This window comes from Homalodisca vitripennis, chromosome 7, assembly GCF_021130785.1.
Source record: "Homalodisca vitripennis isolate AUS2020 chromosome 7, UT_GWSS_2.1, whole genome shotgun sequence".
In the NCBI taxonomy this organism is placed as follows: Eukaryota; Metazoa; Arthropoda; class Insecta; order Hemiptera; family Cicadellidae; genus Homalodisca; species Homalodisca vitripennis.
The window spans coordinates 7,485,599-7,510,414 of record NC_060213.1 but is presented as its reverse complement, the minus strand read 5'-3'; the positions used below and the strand labels follow the sequence as shown (position 1 = coordinate 7,510,414).

Here is a 24,816-nt window from a genome sequence, read left to right as displayed (position 1 = left end):
TTTTTAGCAACATGTGCTTTATGACGTCATAAATTTACAAGTCATTCATACCACAATTGGCTCTTCTGCGTAATTCTATTTAATGTTTTTGTAAAACACGAATTTTGGTTATGTTTACTTCATTTTAATTAATCAAATCTTTTCCCGTATAAAGTTCAATAAATGTCTTCGTTATTAAATAAATCTCAATTCCGACAACATGTGATTCACTGATGTCACAGTCTGCCGATTCATTGACGTCACAGTCTGCCAATTCCCCGCGAATATTCAAATGTCGTAATTTGACCTGTTACAAGATGTGGTGCCCTAATTCTTCTTCATGGATCTCGATATGAGGTGGCCGCTACTCCCTAACCTTACCCATCCTGAATATCCTGTCACTCCGGAAGCAGCGCTTAGGTTCTTACAGAACTAAGTGCAATTTATAAGCGTCTTGTCCTAAGATAACAACAACAAAAAATGGTTGTGACTCATTCTGGAGGAAGTTATCTTTGTTCATGACAGCAGACTATCCAAACGTTGCAGCATCCATCACTATAATGCTTGAGGTGCATCACACTTACACCTTCATTTGCACCGATTATTATTATTATTATTATTAGTATTAATTGATGCCATTACAACTGTCTATAAATTAGTAAATAAAATATATTGTCTGATGTTTGTTGTTGCAGGATACGATAATGAAGAAGAAGTGCTACTAAGAGAACTGATCCCTTCCTTTGGCAAAAGTGTGATAGAGTTCCAATTGGCCTCTGCTAAGTCCTATAATGCTGCTTTAAAGGTAACTGACTAATAATGTAAACCGAATAGTCATTTTATACATTAAAATATAAAATGTACAAATTCCACTTGTGAGGAAGTTTTCACCCAGTTTACTAAGAGATTCTACTCAAGGTCTTCAAAATCTTCTAAGACTCAGACTGGTAGAGCCCAGTTTATTCACAGTTTTATTGGCTGAGCGTTAGCGAAACCTCTCATGCTGATGATGAAATCCGATAACTGTTCATCTTTATTCAAGATTCAATCATTCTTTAATCATAGAAGTGTATGTTTGTACACTTTTTTCTTCAAGTACCATCAACAACCAAAAACGCTTTTCTTCGAATGTTGCAGTGGACATATTATATTTCTTTTCCCTACCACTGGCTGAGGGTTCTCCTTTCAATTATAATACAGATGGTTTCTGTACAGCATTGCCTTTCCTGTCAGTCTTTCCCTGTCTTCACTTTCCTGTGTCTTCAAAGTGAATCCTGTGTTTGGTTGAAATCATTTTTATATTCCTATTATCCTTCCACTTTGACACAACTAGAGATTCGTCATAGACACCATTTCTCCTATCTTCAGTCATGCATTTAGCTCATGTGGAAGGCCTTTCCTGTTAGAGCGAAGTGTAACTACCAGTTTTGTCGAGTTTTCCAGTAATTTGTGTGCCAGTTCCACTATGGATGAGTAGTAGTTATCTACACACAACATATGATTCACCATGAGTTCTATCACAACAGAAGTGTCATAAGCACATTGGTGTCTGTTTGTGGTTTATATACAATTTTAGGCTAGATGTGTATCCTGTTATTTGACAAAGCTTGAATAGCTTAATTCCATTTTTAAGAGATTTGTTAGAAAGATATTGACGAAACTGCATAAAATGCCTGAAGGAACCAAAGTTTTGTTTGCTGTTTTGTCTCAAAAATAAAGCATTTAACTAAGTAATTAGTGGATATACCTCTGCATTTCGGCCTTTTTGGGGGATGTTATCATTACTGAAATGCCAAAAACGTAACAGAAGCTTAAACCAATTTCTACTCATTACTTTCTGGCAGCATGATTTTTGGAGAGAATATGATTAGTCGGTAGTCCAAGCCCATTCCCAAAATAAATCCAATAAACTGTTTTGGTTCAACTGAAGGGTAGAAGTAACATTCTGATCTCATCAACCATCATGTTCCAAATATCATTGTTAAGAAATTCAGAGTAGTAATCTACAAACTTGGCATGTATTGGCAAATTTAAATGGAAACCACTAACATAGATAATAAGAAAATGTTGTTTTTTATCTTCAAACAATTCCTACTGTTCCAGCATATCAGTTGGTTTAGTTCCCAGTTGTATTGTATCGTCTTTTATTCTTATCATGGAAAATGTCAACGTCCATTTCATCTTTATCTGTATTCAATGAACGGTTCTGAACATGACTTGATGAATGACCACTCAGCAGATCGGTATTGTCAAAATTGTTACCAAATCTTTCAAATTCATCTGACATAGGAACGCCCAGATACTCATTTAAAGTAAAGTCATCATCTTCATGTAAAGTCACTCTTGGTAAAATTTTTGCCACAGAGTGTATTCCAGTACAGATACTCTAACAAAACAGATAAGCAGTCACAAAAAAAACAAACTCTCCTCTGTTTTCGTTGGGAATGAGTGTGAGAGGTTAGATGCAAATGGTGGGAAGCTTAGATTGGAGGAAGCATCGGAGAGAGGATTCTAATCAGTAAATATTAAGTTCTGCATATACCAATTGGTACGGCAGCTTCATTTGTATCGTAAATGTACTATAAAAACCAAAATGCTTTACCAATTGGTCCACAATTTTAATTTTTTTCTGAATTATACATTGATATATTGCATGTGTATTAGACTTTTGTAATAACAATTTTAATTAATAAGTTCAAATAGCCACCTAAATTTAAAATTTAGTTTTGCTGTAATTTAGGTTGGCAAACAGGCTATAGCAAATATAGTAGTTAATGTGTTAAGCCACCAAAGTTAACCAAGTGCTAGTTAAGATTTAAGATGCCTTATTTATTTACTATGTAATGTGTAATTACTTTTGCACTACTTAGATTTTGTGTACCCATTCGTTTTCTATTCAATATTATTTATTGGTGACATGAGCCAGTGCAGAGTGTAACAAGTATATATTGTTGTTTTTTTTATTTTTTCATTTAATAAGCCATGTACAATATTTATACTATTTCAAACATATTTAAAGCATACCTTGGCATAACTATAACATTAATAATTATTAATGATGATATTGGAGACTAGTATTATCTATTATGCATTTCATTCTATTGTTTTGGTATTGCTTTGCATTTTGTTTTGTATGGCATAGTGTATTGTACAGGTCATTGTGTTAATTGCATGTTGTATTGAATACTGAAATTTGAGAATGCTTATTTAGACTAGTCACTGTTACTTTGTACCATTAGAATGTTTTTTTCAATCATCTTGTAGTCAAGGTACCCAAAAATAAAAGAAATATATTGTGTTATCCGTTTATGATAAATAAACATATCTGTATGGCAAGTATTGTATTTTAACAAGTTCATAAACAATTTAATAAAGCAAACCCTTCAGTTAGTTAAGTTTAATCATAGTCAAAATCGGTGTATGAAAAGTTGAAGTAGAGATAATTAAGGATTGCAGATTCTGGCAGCTATGTCAAATATAAGGATACATAATTACTGTTAAGTTAACAGAACAATCTGACAACAATGGAGTGTCTTCTGGCCTGTCTGCGAGCTAGATATCAATCTGATATTCATCTCCAAACAGGTTTTTCAGTACAAGTAGATTGATAATGGGGTCAGTGATGCTGAAGTAAGCCTACGCTTGCATGCACATTGATGGGCCACTGACAATTAAAAATACAATTCTGGTCACATTTATTAATATTGTTTCATGCCACAAATATTTACAACTTTTGTACTTTGTAAATCTAAAAAGCCATTTTCATAAGATTTATAATTGTTTACTTCAATTGTTAAAACTTGAAAATTGTGAAACATGTGCTCTTGCTTGTGATATATTGTAAGTGATCTTTTATTAATTTATATTATACTAACAAATATTATCCTGATAGTGTGTTACATTACTTTTAGTTGTAAAAAATGTAAAAATATTTAGATAATTCAGAAGTTAGTGTACTTGCATACATTTTAATAGCTGCAAAACTATAAAACACAGTAGAGTATAGATCTGAGATGTTCTTTTCATATGATTATCATATTGTTCACTTATTACATTGTTTATATAGCATGTACAACTGCAACAAAATTTGTATGTAAATGATTTTTAGATTCTAATTTATTTTTGTTTTATATTTTTTCTCTGTTTTATTTATTTGGAAATTTTGAAATATAATAATTTAAAATAACTGCAAATATTGAGTTAAGCTCCATAAAATATTGAATCAATTCTTCCTAACATAGTTTGCGAAAAAATGGATTTTATACTTATAAATAACACATTTTATTTTTAGTGTTCAGTGCCATGAGTACAATCACAATTATAATTGTTTGCTAGTAGAGAAGCTCGCACGAAAATAGTTTAATAGTGGCTGATGCTTCTGAATTTCCTTTCTACGCATAAGTTGCAATAAACAAAGATTGTCAGCTGTTACGGTAAATAAACATACATACATTTGATCCATTTGTCTGTTTATACAGACAACATGTGAATCAAGTATGGTATGTGAACATGGCAGTAATAGCTGAATCGTCAGAAGCGATCTGGAAAATTGCCTCAAGTGTAATCTAACTATTTTCATGCAGATAACAATAATATTAAATCTACATGTGCATTCTTTACAGATGTTGTTAAAGTCTGTGTAAGAGAGAGGTGAGTAACGCTGTTGCCATTCGTGGCACGGCAAGTTTTGTAAATGAAATAAGGGTTTCTTGGGTAAGGCAACAAAACGGACTATTATTTAGTGGTGTACTCATTTTTTTACTAGGTACTCTCTGACCTGACCTTGTGGTGTATTCATTGTCTGTACTCTTCGACCTTTACCTTGTGACCCTACCCTTTTTGTAACTCTCTGGTTTAACCTTTTGGCATTACTCATTGTTTCTATTCTCTGGCTTTTGCTTGCAGCCTACTGGTTGTTGCTACTCTCTGACCTTACCTTGTGATCTACCTACTTATTTTTACAATTCTCAAGCTTCACCTTGTGGAATACTCATTGTTACTAATCTCCGGCCTGATCTTGTCATCCTTATCAAATATCCCAAAAGAACACCTATACAAAATATCTTCTTATGCCTCTTTTGTACGGTTGAAATGGATACAGGTTGTATTACAGTTCTATGCCTCAAAGTCCATCATGCTTTAGAGTGTAGAGTCACCATTGAGGGCTGATAGAGATAAAGTGGTAAAACCAGGAATGGTATGGCAGGTATGCTTTGTTGAATGTATGTGGGATGAAACGAACTTATTAGTTTCGGTAAGACTTAGGAAAGCATTAAAATTTATTTTTTTACTGACCTTGCAGTAAAAACCTTATCAATTAATCTATATAAAATGTTATATAGTTTGTAACAAAAACATAGATCTACATTCATTAATGATAGATTGATCTTGGCCTGGGACTAACATCAATGAAAATTAATTTTCCATTTTATTACATATGTTTAAAAATAGTGTTAAGTTTATAATTTGAGTGTTTTTATGTATATAGTGTAATGTTCATTAAATTTTATTAACGTTTCTCGTTAATAATAATAGCCAATATATTGACTAGGCTTAATCACGCTTTTTAAATTAAATTTTGTGTTAAACAGAACACATTACTCTTGTTAGTATTTGATTATTCAATTTATTTTATGTAAGGGTAACAATTTGTGAATCTGTTTTAGGATCAGGAGTTGGATACGGAGGAACAGTATTCTGCCCAGCAAGATCTGTTCGAGGACGGGGAAGTCGTAACCTCAGAAGATACTTGTGGATCGATTCAACCAGAATTCAAGTCGTTTCACTCCCCGGCACAAGCCAATGGTCTATCCACATCACCCCTCGCCTAGTAAACCAAAATCGAAGTCGGTACCTCCTCGGCGCAGGCCCATGATATTTCCTCATCAGTCACCCCCCCTCCTGCCCCTCCCATGCCGCCTGGGGCTTTCTCGGTGTTCCGGTGAGTCCATTCTACAAGACCAAATTATTTATCTCACTAAGTCTTTACATGGTGGTTACTCAGAGGTGTTTTCAGAGGAGAAGAAGTGATGATGCAGCCTGTAGGTACTGTGGCGAGCAGCAGATGGTTGTCAGAGAGGGCAGAAATGGATGCCGTAGTAGGAATATTAACTCCTAGGAAAACCGTAACCACAATTGCTGGAAAGTGCTAGGAAATTTAATATCAGAAATAATTAAGAAGATAATCAAAAGAAAAATGAAAAAGGAGTAGAAAAGGACAAGAAAGGTGTAGCTACTAGTATCCCTCGCTGAGCTGATGTACTGCAAAATAAGTAGTTCTTGCTCGGTTTGAGGAAGTTGGGGAAGATGTGGATTTTAGTGGAGACACCACATAGCTCTTTGGAACCATGTCAAGTGGATTACAAAGCAAGAATAAAGGTATCCAAAGAGAATCCAAAGGAATTTTTCCCCTCTTTCTCTTCGGAAAAAAAGTGTGGTTACTCACAGAATTTGGTATTTTACTATTATCCGGAGAGACCACTAGTTTTTGGAAGGGGTTTTCGTGCCCAGAACCTATTGCAAATATTATTCTTGTATCACAATTTTGCCTTCCAGAAATTTTAGGTGTTGAGTTTTTAAAGGCTTAATAATACCATGATCAGTGAATAGTAATGATGTAGTGATATGTTAAAGGCTAATTTGAAATCTACCAAATCTTTGCTAGGACCGAAATATTTCAAGATTGTATTTGTGTAAGCTATGTTTCAACTAGTGTAAACCAGATGATGTTTAGAGTTCTTTGTTGCGTCCTGTCATCAGATTAGGAAAATCATTCCAGAAGCCTAATTCACAGTTGTACCTCTAAACAGAGACCTAATTGATTAAAAATATGTTAGGCAACTAAAATTCAGCATATGTATCTTTATGCTGGGGTAAAGCTCTTTAATAAACTGCCTTCTTATTGCTAGGGATACTACTCGTGACCATTGTAAGAACGTTATGTCTGGGTGGCTCAAACAAAAAGGTGTTCTAACTCCATTGAGGAAAATTCTATCCTGTAGTATTAATAGCGTACGATTTTTCACCATTCCTGTCACTTATAACAGTGTGATCAGAGCTTTTATTTCTTGCGGGTTTGTATTGATTATGTCAGATTCTATTCTGTAATTCTGTCTCATTCAACAAAAATTTGCAATTCCAGTTATTTCTATTATTACCTGTTCAGAAAAAATCAGTTCTAAGCTTCTAGAATGGTTTTTAGCATTATCCCCCCTCCTTTTATACCACTTAGTTGAAGCTTTACAATATTTCTTGGTCGCGGCATCTTTATTGAGAGGTCACATGGATATACCACATCGTTGGTCTCTTATTTAGACTAGTCACTGTTACTTTGTACCATTAGAATGTTTTTTTCAATCATCTTGTAGTCAAGGTACCCAAAAATAAAAGAAATATATTGTGTTAATCCGTTTATGATAAATAAACATATCTGTATGGCAAGTATTGTAATTTTAACAAGTTCATAAACAATTTAATAAAGCAAACCCTTCAGTTAGTTAAGTTTTAATCATAGTCAAAATCGGTGTATGAAAAGTTGAAGTAGTAGATAATTAAGGATTGCAGATTCTGGCAGCTATGTCAAATATAAGGATACACATAATTATTGTTTAAGTTAACAGAACAATCTGACAACAATGGAGTGTCTTCTGGCCTGTCTCCTGCGAGCTAGATATCAATCTGATATTCATCTCCAAACAGGTTTTTTCAGTACAAGTAGATTGATAATGGGGTCAGTGATGCTGAAGTAAGCCTACGCTTGCATGCACATTGATGGGCCACTGACAATTAAAAATACAATTCTGGTCACATTTATTAATATTGTTTCATGCCACAAATATTTACAACTTTTGTACTTTGTAAATCTAAAAAAGCCATTTTCATAAGATTTATAATTGTTTACTTCAATTGTTAAAACTTGAAAATTGTGAAACATGTGCTCTTGCTTGTGATATATTGTAAGTGATCTTTTATTAATTTATATTATACTAACAAATATTATCCTGATAGTGTGTTACATTACTTTTAGTTGTAAAAAATGTAAAATATTTAGATAATTCAGAAGTTAGTGTACTTGCATACATTTTAATAGCTGCAAAACTATAAAACACAGTAGAGTATAGATCTGAGATGTTCTTTTCATATGATTATCATATTGTTTATTCATACTCGTATAACATGTACAACTGCAACAAAATTTGTATGTAAATGATTTTTAGATTCTAATTTATTTTTGTTTTATATTTTTTCTCTGTTTTATTTATTTGTAAATTTTGAAATATAATAATTTAAAATAGCTGCGAATATTGTGTTAAGCTCCATAAAATATTGAATCAATTCTTCCTAACATAGTTGCGAAAAATGGATTATACTTATAAATAACACATTTTATTTTAGTGTTCAGTGCCATGAGTACAATCACAATTATAATTGTTGCTAGTAGAGAAGCTCGCACGAAAATAGTTTAATAGTGGCTGATGCTTCTGAATTTCCTTTCTACACATAAGTTGCAATAAACAAAGATTGTCAGCTGTTACGGTAAATAAACATACATACATTTGATCTATTTGTCTGTTTTACAGACAACATGTGAATCAAGTATGGTATGTGAACATGGCAGTAATAGCTGAATCGTCAGAAGCGATCTGGAAAATTGCCTCAAGTGTAATCTAACTATTTTCATGCAGATAACAATAATATTAAATCTACATGTGCATTCTTTACAGATGTTGTTAAAGTCTGTGTAAGAGAGAGGTGAGTAACGCTGTTGCCATTCGTGGCACGGCAAGTTTTGTAAATGAAATAAGAGTTTCTTGGGTAAGGCAACAAAACGGACTATTATTTAGTGGTGTACTCATTTTTTTACTAGGTACTCTCTGACCTGACCTTGTGGTGTATTCATTGTCTGTACTCTTCGACCTTACCTTGTGACCTACCCTTTTTGTAACTCTCTGGTTTAACCTTTTGGCATTACTCATTGTTTCTATTCTCTGGCTTTTGCTTGCAGCCTACTGGTTGTTGCTACTCTCTGACCTTACCTTGTGATCTACCTACTTATTTTTACAATTCTCAAGCTTCACCTTGTGGAATACTCATTGTTACTAATCTCCGGCCTGATCTTGTCATCCTTATCAAATATCCCAAAAGAACACCTATACAAAATATCTTCTTATGCCTCTTTTGTACGGTTGAAATGGATACAGGTTGTATTACAGTTCTATGCTCAAAGTCATCATGCTTTAGAGTGTAGAGTCACCATTGAGGGCTGATAGAGATAAAGTGGTAAAACCAGGAATGGTATGGCAGGTATGCTTTGTTGAATGTATGTGGGATGAAACGAACTTATTAGTTTCGGTAAGACTTAGGAAAGCATTAAAATTTATTTTTTTACTGACCTTGCAGTAAAAACCTTATCAATTAATCTATATAAAATGTTATATAGTTTGTAACAAAACATAGATCTACATTCATTAATGATAGATTGATCTTGGCCTGGGACTAACATCAATGAAAATTAATTTTCCATTTTATTACATATGTTTAAAAATAGTGTTAAGTTTATAATTTGAGTGTTTTTATGTATATAGTGTAATGTTCATTAAATTTTATTAACGTTTCTCGTTAATAATAGCCAAATATTGACTAGGCTTAATCACGCTTTTTAAATTAAATTTTGTGTTAAACAGAACACATTACTTGTTAGTATTTGATTATTCAATTTATTTTATGTAAGGTAACAATTTGTGAATCTGTTTAGGATCAGGAGTTGGATACGGAGGAACAGTATTCTGCCCAGCAAGATCTGTTCGAGGACGGGGAAGTCGTAACCTCAGAAGATACTTTTGGATCGATTCAACCAGAATTCAAGTCGTTCACTCCCCGGCACAAGCCAATGGTCTATCCACATCACCCCTCGCCTAGTAAACCAAAATCGAAGTCGGTACCTCCTCGGCGCAGGCCCATGATATTTCCTCATCAGTCACCCCCTCCTGCCCCTCCCATGCCGCCTGGGGCTTTCTCCGGTGTTCCGGTGAGTCATTCTACAAGACCAAATTATTTATCTCACTAAGTCTTTACATGGTGGTTACTCAGAGGTGTTTCAGAGGAGAAGAAGTGATGATGCAGCCTGTAGGTACTGTGGCGAGCAGCAGATGGTTGTCAGAGAGGGCAGAAATGGATGCCGTAGTAGGAATATTAACTCCTAGGAAAACCGTAACCACAATGCTGGAAAGTGCTAGGAAATTTAATATCAGAAATAATTAAGAAGATAATCAAAAGAAAAATGAAAAAGGAGTAGAAAAGGACAAGAAAGGTGTAGCTACTAGTATCCCTCGCTGAGCTGATGTACTGCAAAATAAGTAGTTCTTGCTCGGTTTGAGGAAGTTGGGGAAGATGTGGATTTTAGTGGAGACACCACATAGCTCTTTGGAACCATGTCAAGTGGATTACAAAGCAAGAATAAAGGTATCCAAAGAGAATCCAAAGGAATTTTTCCCCTCTTTCTCTTCGGAAAAAAAGTGTGGTTACTCACAGAATTTGGTATTTTACTATTATCCGGAGACCACTAGTTTTGGAAGGGGTTTTCGTGCCCAGAACCTATTGCAAATATTATTCTTGTATCACAATTTTGCCTTCCAGAAATTTTAGGTGTTGAGTTTTAAAGGCTTAATAATACCATGATCAGTGAATAGTATGATGTAGTGATATGTTAAAGGCTAATTTGAAATCTACCAAATCTTTGCTAGGACAAAATATTTCAAGATTGTATTTGTGTAAGCTATGTTTCAACTAGTGTAAACCAGATGATGTTTAGAGTTCTTTGTTGCGTCCTGTCATCAGATTAGGAAAATCATTCCAGAAGCCTAATTCACAGTTGTACCTCTAAACAGAGACCTAATTGATTAAAAATATGTTAGGCCAACTAAAATTCAGCATATGTATCTTTATGCTGGGGTAAAGCTCTTTAATAAACTGCCTCTTATTGCTAGGGATACTACTCGTGACCATTGTAAGAACGTTATGTCTGGGTGGCTCAAACAAAAGGTGTTCTACTCCATTGAGGAAATTCTATCCTGTAGTATTAATAGCGTACGATTTTTCACCATTCCTGTCACTTATAACAGTGTGATCAGAGCTTTTATTTCTTGCGGGTTTGTATTGATTATGTCAGATTCTATTCTGTAATTCTGTCTCATTCAACAAAAATTTGCAATTCCAGTTATTTCTATTATTACCTGTTCAGAAAAAATCAGTTCTAAGCTTCTAGAATGGTTTTAGCATTATCCCCCCTCCTTTTATACCACTTAGTTGAAGCTTTACAATATTTCTTGGTCGCGGCATCTTTATTGAGAGGTCACATGGATATACCACATCGTTGGTCTCGACCTGTGTAATGCAGAACAGTAGTAACACCTATTGGTCTCGACCTGTGTAATGCAGAACAGTAGTAACACCTATTAGTCTCGACCTGTGTAATGCAGAACAGTAGTAACACCTATTGGTCTCGACCTGTGTAATGCAGAACAGTAGTAACACCTATTGGTCTCGACCTGTGTAATGCAGAACAGTAGTAACACCTATTAGTCTCGGCCTGTGTAATGCAGAACAGTAGTAACACCTATTAGTCTCGACCTGTGTAATGCAGAAAAGCAGTAACACCTATTGTTCTCGACCTGTGTAATGCAGAACAGCAGTAACACCTATTGGTCTCGACCTGTGTAATGCAGAACAGCAGTAACACCTATTGTTCTCGACCTGTGTAATGCAGAACAGCAGTAACACCTATTGGTCTCGACCTGTGTAATGCAGAACAGCAGTAACACCTGTTGTTCTCGACCTGTGTAATGCAGAACAGCAGTAACACCTATTGTTCTCGACCTGTGTAATGTAGAACATCAGTAACACCTATTGTTCTCGACCTGTGTAATGCAGAACAGCAGTAACACCTATTGTTCTCGACCTGTGTAATGCAGAACATCAGTTGTGCACAGCATCCTCTTCAGACCTGTGTAATGCAGGAACAGTAGTTCCTCCTGCAACCACCTATTGCTTCTTCCCTCAGGGAAAAAAAATTACCTCTGTATGTTTTTCAATTTTCAGTGAACGCCAATGGTCGATGGGTGACGACAGCGCTCACTGATGCGTAGTTATTGTTTATTGTGACATCTCTGACACTACTGAAAGTCCTCCCTTTCCCCCTACTCACCAAGTTCTGACCTTCAGCTATTGAAGGAACAAAATTATCTTTCAATTAATAGTTTGCTCACCCCTTAACCAACATAGGGTTAAAAACCATCTTTGATTATTCTTTAGTTTCTTAGTTAATCATTACAATTTATGTCATAAAATGAGTTGTATATTTCTACGTTTCCATCAATAAAAACATGGCTGTTGTTTTGATGTGTCTAGGACCCAATGGCTGGTGGATCAATTCCACTTCCCAGAACTGGGGACGATATTCTGAATGCAATGCTACAGTCTTGGTATGTGTGCGGATATTACACTGGTAAGTACGAGCAACGTCCCCTCACACGCTCTTCCTCGTAAATTAGTGTCTCTTAGGAACATAGTATATGGTAGTTCAGTTGCTGAGGCATTAGATCACTAAATGGGTGGGGATGGTGCGTTATCCTAGTTGTGCTGTTTAACTGTGTTCAGTGTGCATCTGGTTGTCACAATGGAAGGTCACTAAATTATTTTAGGGGTTCTACACTAGTGAAAAAATTCCCACAATAATCAATTCTCCCACTGACTGTGTGAAGTGCATAGCGTCTTTAGATTTCTTTAGTTAAAGTATTACTACCAGTGGAGATTCATTGTGAATTGTGTTCTGTATATGATATTATAACTTTTAGTTAAAAAATCATGCCAATTGTTTAATGAAGCTTCATCTCATGTTCACGATGAAAAGCAAAGTGGGCAACACAAATCATCGTCAAACAAATCAACCACAGGTTAAGAAAATATTGAAGGTTCGCAGTCACAGATCTTTTATCACAGCGCGTTCCGCTAATTTCAAGAACTCTAGTGTATGAAATTGTGACCGGAAACTGAATATCGATGAAGAGTTGAAAGCTTAAAGATTGGTTTCTGGCAAAGGCAGCAGAATTTTACGTAATGGGTATTAAAAATCTTGTACAATACCTACGTATGATAAGTGTTTAAAAGGAAATGGTAGCGATTTTGTAAAATTGTTTAAAGATTTAGTCTTTCAATTGCATAATAAAAAGAGCTGTAAAAGTTGTGTGAATTTCTTATTTATTATCAACTTACTTTCTGTTCTCACAGTAGTAAAGAATTCATTAAGTTCCACTAGTGAGTAGGGGATGAACTCAACTATGTGAATTTAAGGGGTTAATGAATTTAAATTTAGGTGCTATCCTAGCGGAGGGTATAGGAAATGCTCAATGCTACATAAAGGCATTCATGACGCCATGAACATATAAAGATGCTATTTTTTTATATTGCTGATGTGGCATTAAGAGTACAGGTGTTTTTATAGAGTACATGCCATTACACTTATTATAGCCTATATCTCTGTGTTGGTGTTTTCTTTAAGAGTCATAACTATAAAATTGTTTAAATTATAGTTTGGCAATTTAACAAGAATATTTTTCTTACTATAACATAACTTAACTGCCATGACATAGCTGCTGAAAGACTAACAAATATATTCACAGGTTTTGAATTAGCGGCTGTTTTAAAATTGCTGTGCCAAATTCTCCTACAACAAGCAAAAATGTTCCAGTAAACAAAACCTAGCATATAATACAATAATTTTATATAAAGAAATTCCCATTGGATTTAAGTTCAATTAAATAGTAAAAGCATATTTTCTTAATTTTTGTAACATTTCTTATCCCTTTCCGGTCGGATGGGCAGCAGTGCTGACCAAATAAGGCTTCTCGTAGGCTCGTATTATTTTGGCGCGTACTGTCCACTCAGATCGGATGGGCAGCGATGCTGTCCACTATGGCGGCTGCGCGCACACAGCACCCATGTCATTGTTGCGTCCCCACCAGCTTGGATTTATTTTCAGCGCGTCATTGATACTATGCCTTTTAAAAAGTTAAATGGATTTAAAGATCCAAAGGTAAATAATAATGTAGTCTAAAATTATTACAATGGAAATGTTATATTTCTATAAACTAACATGAGTTACAATGAGTATTAATAATGTGACAGTAAATAATTATAACATGATAAAAAATTAAATTGAACTGCTTATTATTGTTCCGAATACAAATTTAACTGCAGGCTAGTTGTCATCTTGTTGTTGAAATATCTGAGATGAATGGTACTTTTCAAAACAAACACCGATGTGAAGACCGGGCTCATTTTCACAAGTTTTGCAATAAAACTTCACTCTTTTAAACGTACCTTAAACGTACTGCAGCAACAGAATACATAAATAAATCCGACAATAAATCAAAAGCACTGTGGACCATAATAAACTCAGAGAAGCAGGCTAAAAATCCAAGTGTAACACCTCTTCAAATGGAAATAAATGGTACATTTGAAAACAATCCCTCGTTGATTGCTGAAAACCTAAATAAATATTTTTTGCAGAAGTAGCAGAAAATACACTGATAAAAAACAGAAATGATCTGCATTATGTCCCGCAGGTCAATTCAAAACCCTCCCATTAGGCAATACATCGAAGTGTTCAACTTTGCTCCAACTAATGAAAAAGAAGTTTTAGAAATAATTAGCTCTCTCAAATCAAAATTATCATGTGGTTTGGATGAGGTAACCATCCAAGGCTGTCAAGCATTGTGCTGAACAACTCGCTGCCCCCCTTGCTGCTGTGATAAATAAATCATTTGAACAAGGACACTTCCCATCATTACTAAAATTATCGAAGATTTACCCAAAACACAAGACTGGAACAACTACAAAATTAGAGAACTATCGGCCAATCTCATTGATATCCACATTTTCAAAAATAATAGAAAAAATTGCAATCAGAAGGATGACTGAACATCTGCAAAACCAAGAGCTGCTAACAAAACATCAGCACGGCTTCTTAAAAGGAAGATCAACACTAAGTGCATTAGTCAGCCTAGTTGAATTTGTCACAGATCAGCTGGAGGACAACAAACTTTGTAGCAGCTGTTATGGTTGACTATAGCAAAGCTTTCGACTGCTTGGGACACGACCTCATTCTAACTAAACTGGCAACTCTAGGTGTCAGGGAGGGTCGGGGAACTGGATAGCGAGTTACCTAGAAGGACGCCAACAGCTTGTAGAATTACAAACATCAACAAATGGTAAGAAGACATCCTTCAAATCCACCTTTCAACCCTCAAATAGAGGAGTACCACAAGGCTCAGTTTTGGGCCCTTTTTCTGTTTGTCCTTTTTACCAATGATTTTCCAAATTCCATAAATTATAACTCTGTAATGTATGCCGATGACACTACTCTCCTTCTAACCACAAATACTGCTGAAGAGCTCCACTCTGACATAATATCATCAACGCAAGAAACACTTCACTACTGTCTCCAAAAACGAACCTGGTAATAAATCCAAAAAAGACAACCTGCATAAACTTTAGTAGGCGACTGGACGAGATACAAAAAATTCCTGATCTCTTGGTAGAAAAAGAAGCCAAATTACTGGGAGTTACCATAGACTCTGATCTTTCCTGGACTACTCATGTCAATAATTTGAGCAAGAAGCTGGCATCAGGAGTTTTTTGTTGTTGAGAAGAATGAAGTGGATTGGAGAGACTCGATATAGCGAAAGCAGCCTACTACGCCTTGATTGAATCCCACATTAGGTTATGGTTTTGATAGTGTGGGGTGGCACAACCAAACAAAACCTAAATAGAATCCTAGTCCTACAAAAGAAAGCAATAAGAACACTTGCTGATCTAAAACCAACAGAGAGTTGTAGAGAATCTTTCAAAGCACTAGGAATTCTAACAGTGATAAGTCTCTATATCCACACTGTTGTTACCCACACACACCAGCAGGACTACAGACGAGGGGAGAATATCCACCACTACAACACGAGACGAGCAAAAAAGACTACATACTTCCCACTACACCACACTACACAGTACAGCAAGAAGCCGTCGTACATCGGACGTAAACTGTATAATGCACTACCAGAATCACTGAAGAACCTGAAAACACCAACAACTGAAGAGACAACTTACAGGACTGGCTGGTGGAACGACCGCTATACACATTGGAGGAATTCTTCACCATGACACAAACCTACTAATTTTGTAAAGCAAGAAGCATGAAGACAATTCTGTATTTTGACGCCATTACATTTTCTTGATGAAATTGTAAATAAAGCATTTTGATTGATTGATTGATTGATTTTCCTGGTGCCGCCTTGTGCTCTGCTGCTACACACGACGCAATTCTTCACTTTTCTACCTTCAAGAGGATATGGTAGATGAAGTTTCCCATTTAGTCGAGAAATGTCTTGAAATTGGGATGGTCTTCCTTTTTTATTTGTGTTCCTTACATCGCCAACAAGATCTAATACCAGTAAAAACAAGGTATTAATACTGATATATTTACACTTTTATTTACAGTTATATTTACACTGATATCTACAATACTTCATTTACACTAATATTTAATGAAATTGCACAATACTAAGAATAATAAACAATCCGTTCTAATAATGCGTGTAGGTTAACTCACTAGTGACAATGTGGTTAAAAGCGCGCTAAAACGAACGCCTAGAATGCAATATTGACCAGATGATCAATTTCAAAGCTTTGTAATGAAACAGCTGATTGATCTTAATGCGTTGTATTATAAAAAAAAATACGTCAGAATAAAAAAAAGAGTTTATAACTTGTGGTCAATGCTGCTGTCCATCCGAGCGCTAGTAGGATTATTCAACGGACAGCACAGCTGACCATCCGATCTCTGAGGACGGCAACTCTAAAAATAAATGCGCGCGCTAGAGGAAATGGCGGTGGCCAACACTGCTGCCCATCCGATCTCTGTGGACATTCTAACATTACCGCTCCGAGAGGAAAGGGTTAAAGCATGTTACATGGGTAAATCCAGCCCTCTTCCCTATAGTCAGTAAAAAACTAAATGATTATAAATTGGTGACACAGAACAAAATTAGGTAGTGCAACAATTTTAGTTTGTCAGAATGAAATTGTGTAAAAATAAGTATCTACAGCCACCTAGCAACTAGTAGAAAATTCTATTACAACCTTAACCCTTTGAGCCCCAGCCGCCGGTATATCGTCGGTAAATTTCACTGTCTAAAAACCCCAGGCCGACGATATTCCGGCGGTAAAAATAGTGCGAGAAACCCCAGCCGACGATATGTCGTCGGCATGATATAAGTTATTATAAATGGCTCTTAAGTGTTTAATTTTAGCGACACCAGTGGTTTTAGAACTTATAATTTTATTTTCATACATATACAATATGATTTCATGGTCAAATGTTACTAAATAATATTTACACTACTCCTAAAGAAAGAGTAAGAAAATCAGCTGTTACTAAGAACATCTGCATCTGCTGTGACATTGTTTACGTTTAGTAGACTGTGTTGTGTTGTTCCACTTCTGTGTTTATTTTGATGTGCGTTACGTTTGTGTGAGTAGACAGTTATACCGTATTATTGTTTCGGTACTTTCAGTATGAAATATTGTTTTATTTTGTAAATAATGGGTGACTCAAACCGGTACTTTGGGATTATACCGACCACACCACTATGAAGAACACAAAAATATAAATTTATAGAAACAAACATGATAGAACGAAAAAACAACTCTGTAATTTCAAAATTACAAACTTACAAGCATTTCCAGGTATTGTGATCGGTATTGTTGTTGCTGTTATCTTATCTTTCTCGAGAATCCCGATTACGGCAGGCCGCGCGGCATCACATGATTTGCAAGGTACATAATTGCCTTTCCATTAAAATTCAATTTATATTTCTGATCAGCCCCTCTAGAATTTGATATTTTACTGATAGGTACTATCTCGAGGGATGTTTTTCTTTCGTTGACATCAGCGCGGGTGCTGCCGAAGCCCGCACTGATGACTGGAGGCACTCGCATTTTGGGTGGCGGAATGTGATCAAGAATAAAAACAAGTTTTGAGTGTTTTTTTCAATAAAGAGTTTAGTTTTAGTTTGGTAATGTTTGTTTTTGTTGAATTTTTGTGTTTGAAGAAATGTAGAAGTAAAACACGGAAGTACAACAAAGCGACGCGACTCTGCAATCACGTTATCTACTAGATCGCTCGACTTTGACCTCTGTCTGAGGATGGGGAGGGGTTTGCGATAAGACAATTCCTGTTTTATATTACCGAAATATTGTTCTACGCTAATCTAGTAATCAGTAGAAGCGAAATGTCAAATAACGATTCATGTCTGGGTGTGGTCGGTATAATCCCAAAGTACCCTCAAACCTAGCAGAACATTCAAGTGACATTGACAGACAATTGAATATTGACTTTTCAGATGACGATTCAGTATTATCTGATATTTTTGACGATGATAGTGACCTTGATCCGACGTATGATCCTAAATATGATAGTGACAATGGCAGAAATGTAGGCCTATTTAGTGCTAAAGACTTAACACCTGAGATACCATCTACATCAGCTCAGAATAATGTTACACAACCTAGGCCTAGTACGTCACAGGTTTTGTGTCATTAAAAAAAATATTTTACAAAATATTTATTATTGAACTAATCTGTCTGAAATTTTTTTTCCATGTTTGCAATAACATGACAAATGAAATAAAATTATTTCCCACGGGTTAATTGTTCCTTGTTTTATTTATAAAAAATGTTAAATGTAACTTTTTTCTTTTTTTTTAGTTAGCACATATGCGTTATTTTACATATATAAAAGTACACAAACATTTTTTAGCCCTTATTGAATTTTTTATTTGTAAAGTACCTTATTTCAAACATTTTAATGTATTATTTAGGTCATTAGCTAGTATATTAGTGATGGTATGATTTTTCAAATGAAATCGTACAAAATCATTGAAAAGACCTTGGGGTTTTTAGACAGTTACTTGCAAAACTAGACTTGGTAAAAATTTGCACAAACTATATTTTTAGGTCCGGGGCTCAAAGGGTTAATGAGCATAGCTTACCTCCTTTAATTCTTATTCTGGTCTTGGATACACCTATATATTATAAATTTGAAGAAATTGTTTATCGAGGAAATAAATAAAGAACTTGGACACGAGGTGTCCTGCGTGCTAATAGGATCCTTGGTTTTTATGAACCGTTTGAAAATACATTAGACACTTCAGTATTGCAATTTCTGTTATAACATCCTATCCATGTGTTCATTCCTATCCATGAGTTCATTTTAGTATCTTGGTTTTGCTGAGTTCAAAAATTAAACATAGAATTCGATCTAGACATGTTGCTTTAAAGACAACATTTCAAAATCTGGCAGAAAACAAATAACAGAAAGTAAACACATACCCTACAAACGATGTGTAGCTTTTTATGGTAATAGCGGAAAGAAACGGCAAAGGGCTTTCATCAGTAGTCCTGCCGACTGCAGAAAAATTTTCTTTCATAAACCACCACAATCATTTCCAGAAGTTTTACCATCCTCCTTTGAAAAACCTGTATATTGTCTTTGTTCTATTAGTTTTGAAAACTTGGAAAACAGTTCCGGAAATGTTCCACTTCTGCTCTTCATATTTGATGAATTAAGATTGTTCACTATGACAAGTGGAGTATTAATTGCTTTAATAATGTGTTCTTCAATGACTTTTCATATATAATATACTAGTTACAGTAATGAATAGAAATAAATCAATTTGGAAACCCGTAACAATTTTTTTATATTTTAACTATAATTTAATGTATCTTTTAATTTTTTTTTCTTTTACAGGTTACTACCAACGAGACTCAAAGGATCCTAAATAAACAATATATTTATGTTAAGTACTTGTTGATAGATAAATGTAATTTGCAAGATATAAATGTAATAATAGTGATTTTTGTATTTGCTATAAATGTAATAATAGTGATTTTTGTACTTGCGATAACGTCATCTCAGTTTGTTTTACTGTAATTTAAAAAGTTTACAATGATTAAATATATTATAATTTATACATCACCTGTTGATTTCCTTGTGTTTTATGTTTATAATAATCTCAACACATTGTGTGCGATGTTTATTATTTTTATTTTAAAACTCTGAACATCTTGTGTTTTATATGCTTTGAAATAGACTTATTATGTTTTTTGTTTTATCCAGCCTCATCGGGAATTTAGAACAAATTATTTTGGACCTCTAAATCCTTCCATAAATAAACACAATTTGTCTCAAAACTTGTAAGTAACACCCTATGTTTTGTTATCACACCTCATTTTAAAGCTAGTCAAATACTACGAACTTTGTAGATATCCATTGTAGCCTACTCTTTGCTCAAGCTCGTACCAAGCTCTTACCAACTTTTGAAAATATTTTGGTTTCCTGCTTATTATTTAATTGGTAGAAAAACACAAATATTAAAATCACTAGTTACATGCTGCGCTAAAAAGTACATTTTATAATTTTTCCAATTTTTTTATATATTATGATCTGTTGTTATGACTGTTCAAAATTCCTCGGAATATTCCTGGATCGGGGATTGACTTGGAATTATCACATTGATCATGTTTGCTCAAAACTGACCTCAGGCATCTATGTGTTGAGGTCTTTAGCCAAATACTGCCCCATTCAGGTACTGAAGACGGCTTATTATGGCTTGATCTACCCCCACCTCACCTACGGTTTGGTGCTGTGGGGAGCCAGCGCAAACTATCAATTTTTCAGAGCATTCAAATTTCAGAAGCAAGCGATTCGCACAGTTAAGGTTCAGAGAAACATGCAAGGAAGCTTTTAAAAAATTGCAACTGTTGACTCTGCCGTGTCTCTACATCCTAGAGGCAATCTTTTTTTGTATGTCTAAATGTGCCATGACACGTGGTCGAGACATACATTTGTATGGGACAAGAGGCAGAGACATCTACCGAACTGGAACTCACAGGACGGGGGTTTACGAACACTTGCCTTCGCAGGCTGGAGTTCGTTTTCTCAACAAGTTGCCAAATTCAATAAAAATTGCCCCAACGCCCAAGGCGTTAAAAGCTCGTTTAAAACGCTTTTTAGCGTCTCAAGCATTTTATAGTGCTGACGAGTTTATGGCATTCGACTGGGTGATCGCACAATTGGAACACTGACAGCCGGCGTTGGAAAATGGGAAAATTGGCATGAGTGAATGTGGTGCGACTGAAATTTCTTTATGTCTGACTGGTCTCAATGTGGAGTGATTGTTCCAAATTATAGAAAAATGACTATTGCTATACATTTTTTGTAATGTTCTGGCAAAATAAAAATGATTTGATTTGATATTTAAGAATTTTGAGTTGATCTATGGAAAGAAAGATTTAAATTACAAACTTTTTTATTCTCTGTAGGCTATATAACTTCCCAATAAACAAAATAAGTCCATTTCAAAACTTGGGTCTAAATAAGATATTGGATTGGATTATTCTCTATATTACACAAATTTCAAATGCAATATCTCCTTTATTAATCAAACATATCTTTACTTTTCATTTTTTACACTCTTGAATTAAGAATGGTATTTCCTTATCAGAAGGCATATGATAAGGTACTGAGAGAAAGGATATGGGAGAGTATGAGAAAGAGAGGATTGCGTGAGGGAATAGTAGAAAGAATAAAGAACCTGTACGGCATATGTAAAAACAGGGTAAGAATTGAAGAAAAATATACAGATACTTTTAAAACAGAGAGAGGAGTAAGGCAGGGAAGCATATTGTCACCTTTCCTTTTCAATATTATAATGGATGAAATTATTCTAGAAGTACAAGGAAACAGAGGAGCAGAAGAACTTAAGACAATAGCATATGCGGATGACATAATGATATGGGAAAATAGGGAAGAAGAGTTAGAACGAGAGTTAAACAAATGGGCAAAAGTGGCGAAGAAATATGGTTTAGAGATGAACATACAAAAATGTAAAGTAATGAAAGTAGAGAGAAGGGATGGAAATAACAAAGACGTGTTAGTTGAAGGAAAAAGACTTGAAAAGGTGAAGGAATTCTGTTATTTAGGAAGTATCATAACAGATAGGGGCACAATAAGAGAAGAGATAGGAAACAGAATATGGAAGAGTGGAAAGTTTTTCAATATGGTAAAGAAGATTGTGTGGAGTTGGAACATTGGGAAAGAATCAAAAGTATTGATGTATAAATCTTATTTCCAACCAATTTTATTATATGGAGCAGAGACGTGGACGTGGACTAAAAATGATTTAAGCAGATTGCAAGCTGCAGAAATGAGATTTTTAAGAGGGATAGAGAAGACTACAAGAAGAGATAGAATAAGGAACGAAATAACTAGAGAAAGATTGAAGGTAGTTTCACTGCAAGAGACAATGGAAGGAAGAAGAATACAGTGGATGGGGCATGTGAAGAGGATGGGAGATAATAGAATGCCTAGAATAGCACTGGAGAAGGAGGAAGGAGGAAGAAGACCAAGAGGAAGACCGAGAGGAAGATGGGAGGACCAAGTGTGGAAAGACATAGAGAGAAGGGGACTACAGAAAATACAGGTGGATGAAGAGGAGACCTGGAACGATAGACTAAAGTGGAGGAGGCTGTGTACGACGACCCGTGAGAACGGAAACGTCTGACGATGATGATGATGATGATGATTTCCTTGTGAACTCTGACAATAAAAAACATTTAAACTAGAAAACGTTTATTTATAATAAGGTACACAGGTTTTTAAGACTATTTTAAAAGTAGATAAAAATGTAATAGTTTACTTGGTATTGTAAAAATCCCATAATTGCTTAAGATATTGTGAATAATAAATGTGTTTTGGCGTATGTACAATTTGTTTTAGAATTAAAATATTTTTACATAACTGCAAGTCTTTTTTATTTTGATTTATATCTCAATATGTTTTGTAAATATTGCTTATATGAATATTTACAAGCTGTTAAAACTGAAGCGATCAAATTTGCTCCAAGGCAAAGAAAGATTCTTGAAGCAATTGGAACAATTTTAAAACTATTCAGCTCACTAATAGTTATACATTTTAAAATATTACTTTTATGTATTAAAGGAGACATTCTGAAACCCATGATTTCATACTTACATTTTATAGCTCCAGAATATAAAATTAACTTTGGAAATTTTCTAATAATTACAATATTAATACCACTTGTTTACAGTCACATTTTGAACTGTTAAATCGGTGTTACATATTTACCCACAGTATTAACAGTATTTAGTCAAATTTAGACCTATAAATGAAAACTGAACTCTACATATAAATATAATAGATAAACCTTAAACCAGAAAATATGGTAATTTGAGTGTGTCTACAGTTAAGTTTGAAATCTAATATTTCATTTCTCAAAGGACATCTAGTTTATTTCATAGAATACATTTTTTAATTCCATACAAATTTCAGGACAAAAACTTAGCTTCAATGTTATAATAAAATACAGTGAACACCACTTATTCAATTTTCTGTTATTGATCATTCTATTAGCTATAGATTGCTATATAATACACCTACTTATACAAAAATTGTTTCTGAAAAAAAAAAACAAAATTTCGTATGACGATTCATATGTACCGTTATTATACCACATATATTATATTAATTTAGAGCTAATACTTTATAAATCAAAACAACTTTTCGGAAATACTTGATTTATTCCGAATTAGAGTTCACCAAAATTTTAACAAAGTTTACAAACTTTAGATTTGATTTTCTTCAAAAACTTCTCACAATCGATCAAATCTAATTAAGAGTCTGATCAAAAAAAGAATTAAAATTAAAATGAAACTAAAAATGTATACTTCTCCAAAAATGGTTTAAATTAACAAAATAAAATAAAAAGTTCTCTTCTCAAAATATTCAAAATCAATATAACACAAAACTTGATATTAACTTTACAACCAAAATTTAATTCACAATACTTCAAAAATTGAATTAATTCTCAGACTCTGTAAGATGGGAAACTTTAGAAATCTAATTACAACAGTATAAAAATAAAAGGTATTAACTAAACCTTGACGGTTGACCTTGGGTTGACGGGACTTACTACTTTGAAGACTATGGAGGCTGATTGGAAACTAAAAACGCACTAAAGAAAATTTAAAACTTGATTTAAATTTACGCCCGATTAAAAGAATTACTCTAGATCCCAAACTATAGGATTAGAGGAAGAACCACCACTTCTCTGCTGACGTCTGCACCTTCTCGTTGTGGCTTCAAGACTGCGCTCCCTCTCTCCACCCAACAGGTTCGGAACGTATCGCCGTAGATAACTCGATCAGCTGATTGACCGGTCTCGAACCAACAAACAATGTCCACACACCGCGTCTAGTTAACAAAGAGCCTACTTCCTACCGCGATTCAGCATAAATAATTACGACTACGGTACACATAATTGTCAAATTTTTGTTAAAGAATGCTTAGACACAGTTTTTATTTTAAACTTTTCAAGTGTCTAAGAATCCCTGCCTTGTAATGAAAAAGATGCAAGAAACCTGATGTTGGAACTTCTGTATGCACGATTGCATTGACATTGGCATACTAAACAGTTGTTTAATAGCAAGCTATTCACATTGTTTAGATATCCTATAATATTAGTATCTTTAGTTCTCAGTTTATTCTATTCTTATAATAATAAATGTGAAGAATGCAATGGATAAAGATCTCTGCAATTTGTCTCGAAATCGTGAAAGTCCCATGAAACTTTGCTTACAAATTTGTTTTTATAGTTGTATATTGTATTTAAATTAAATTAAAATAATGTTTCTTAAAAATTTTTTACC

The 24,816-nt window shown here is 34.5% G+C and overlaps 1 protein-coding gene across 1 annotated transcript; it reads left to right on the top strand.

Annotated features, from left to right (window-relative positions):
- Positions 1 to 679: 679 nt before the first annotated feature.
- Positions 680 to 20,060, top strand: LOC124366922 (survival motor neuron protein 1-like). The gene is made up of 4 exons (XM_046823526.1): positions 680 to 784; positions 9,734 to 10,006; positions 12,385 to 12,481; positions 19,838 to 20,060. Exons 2-4 carry the CDS (start codon positions 9,869 to 9,871, stop codon positions 19,870 to 19,872), a joined length of 270 nt encoding a protein of 89 aa, XP_046679482.1. The 5' UTR covers positions 680 to 784; positions 9,734 to 9,868; the 3' UTR covers positions 19,873 to 20,060.
- The last annotated feature ends 4,756 nt before the right edge of the window (positions 20,061 to 24,816 follow it).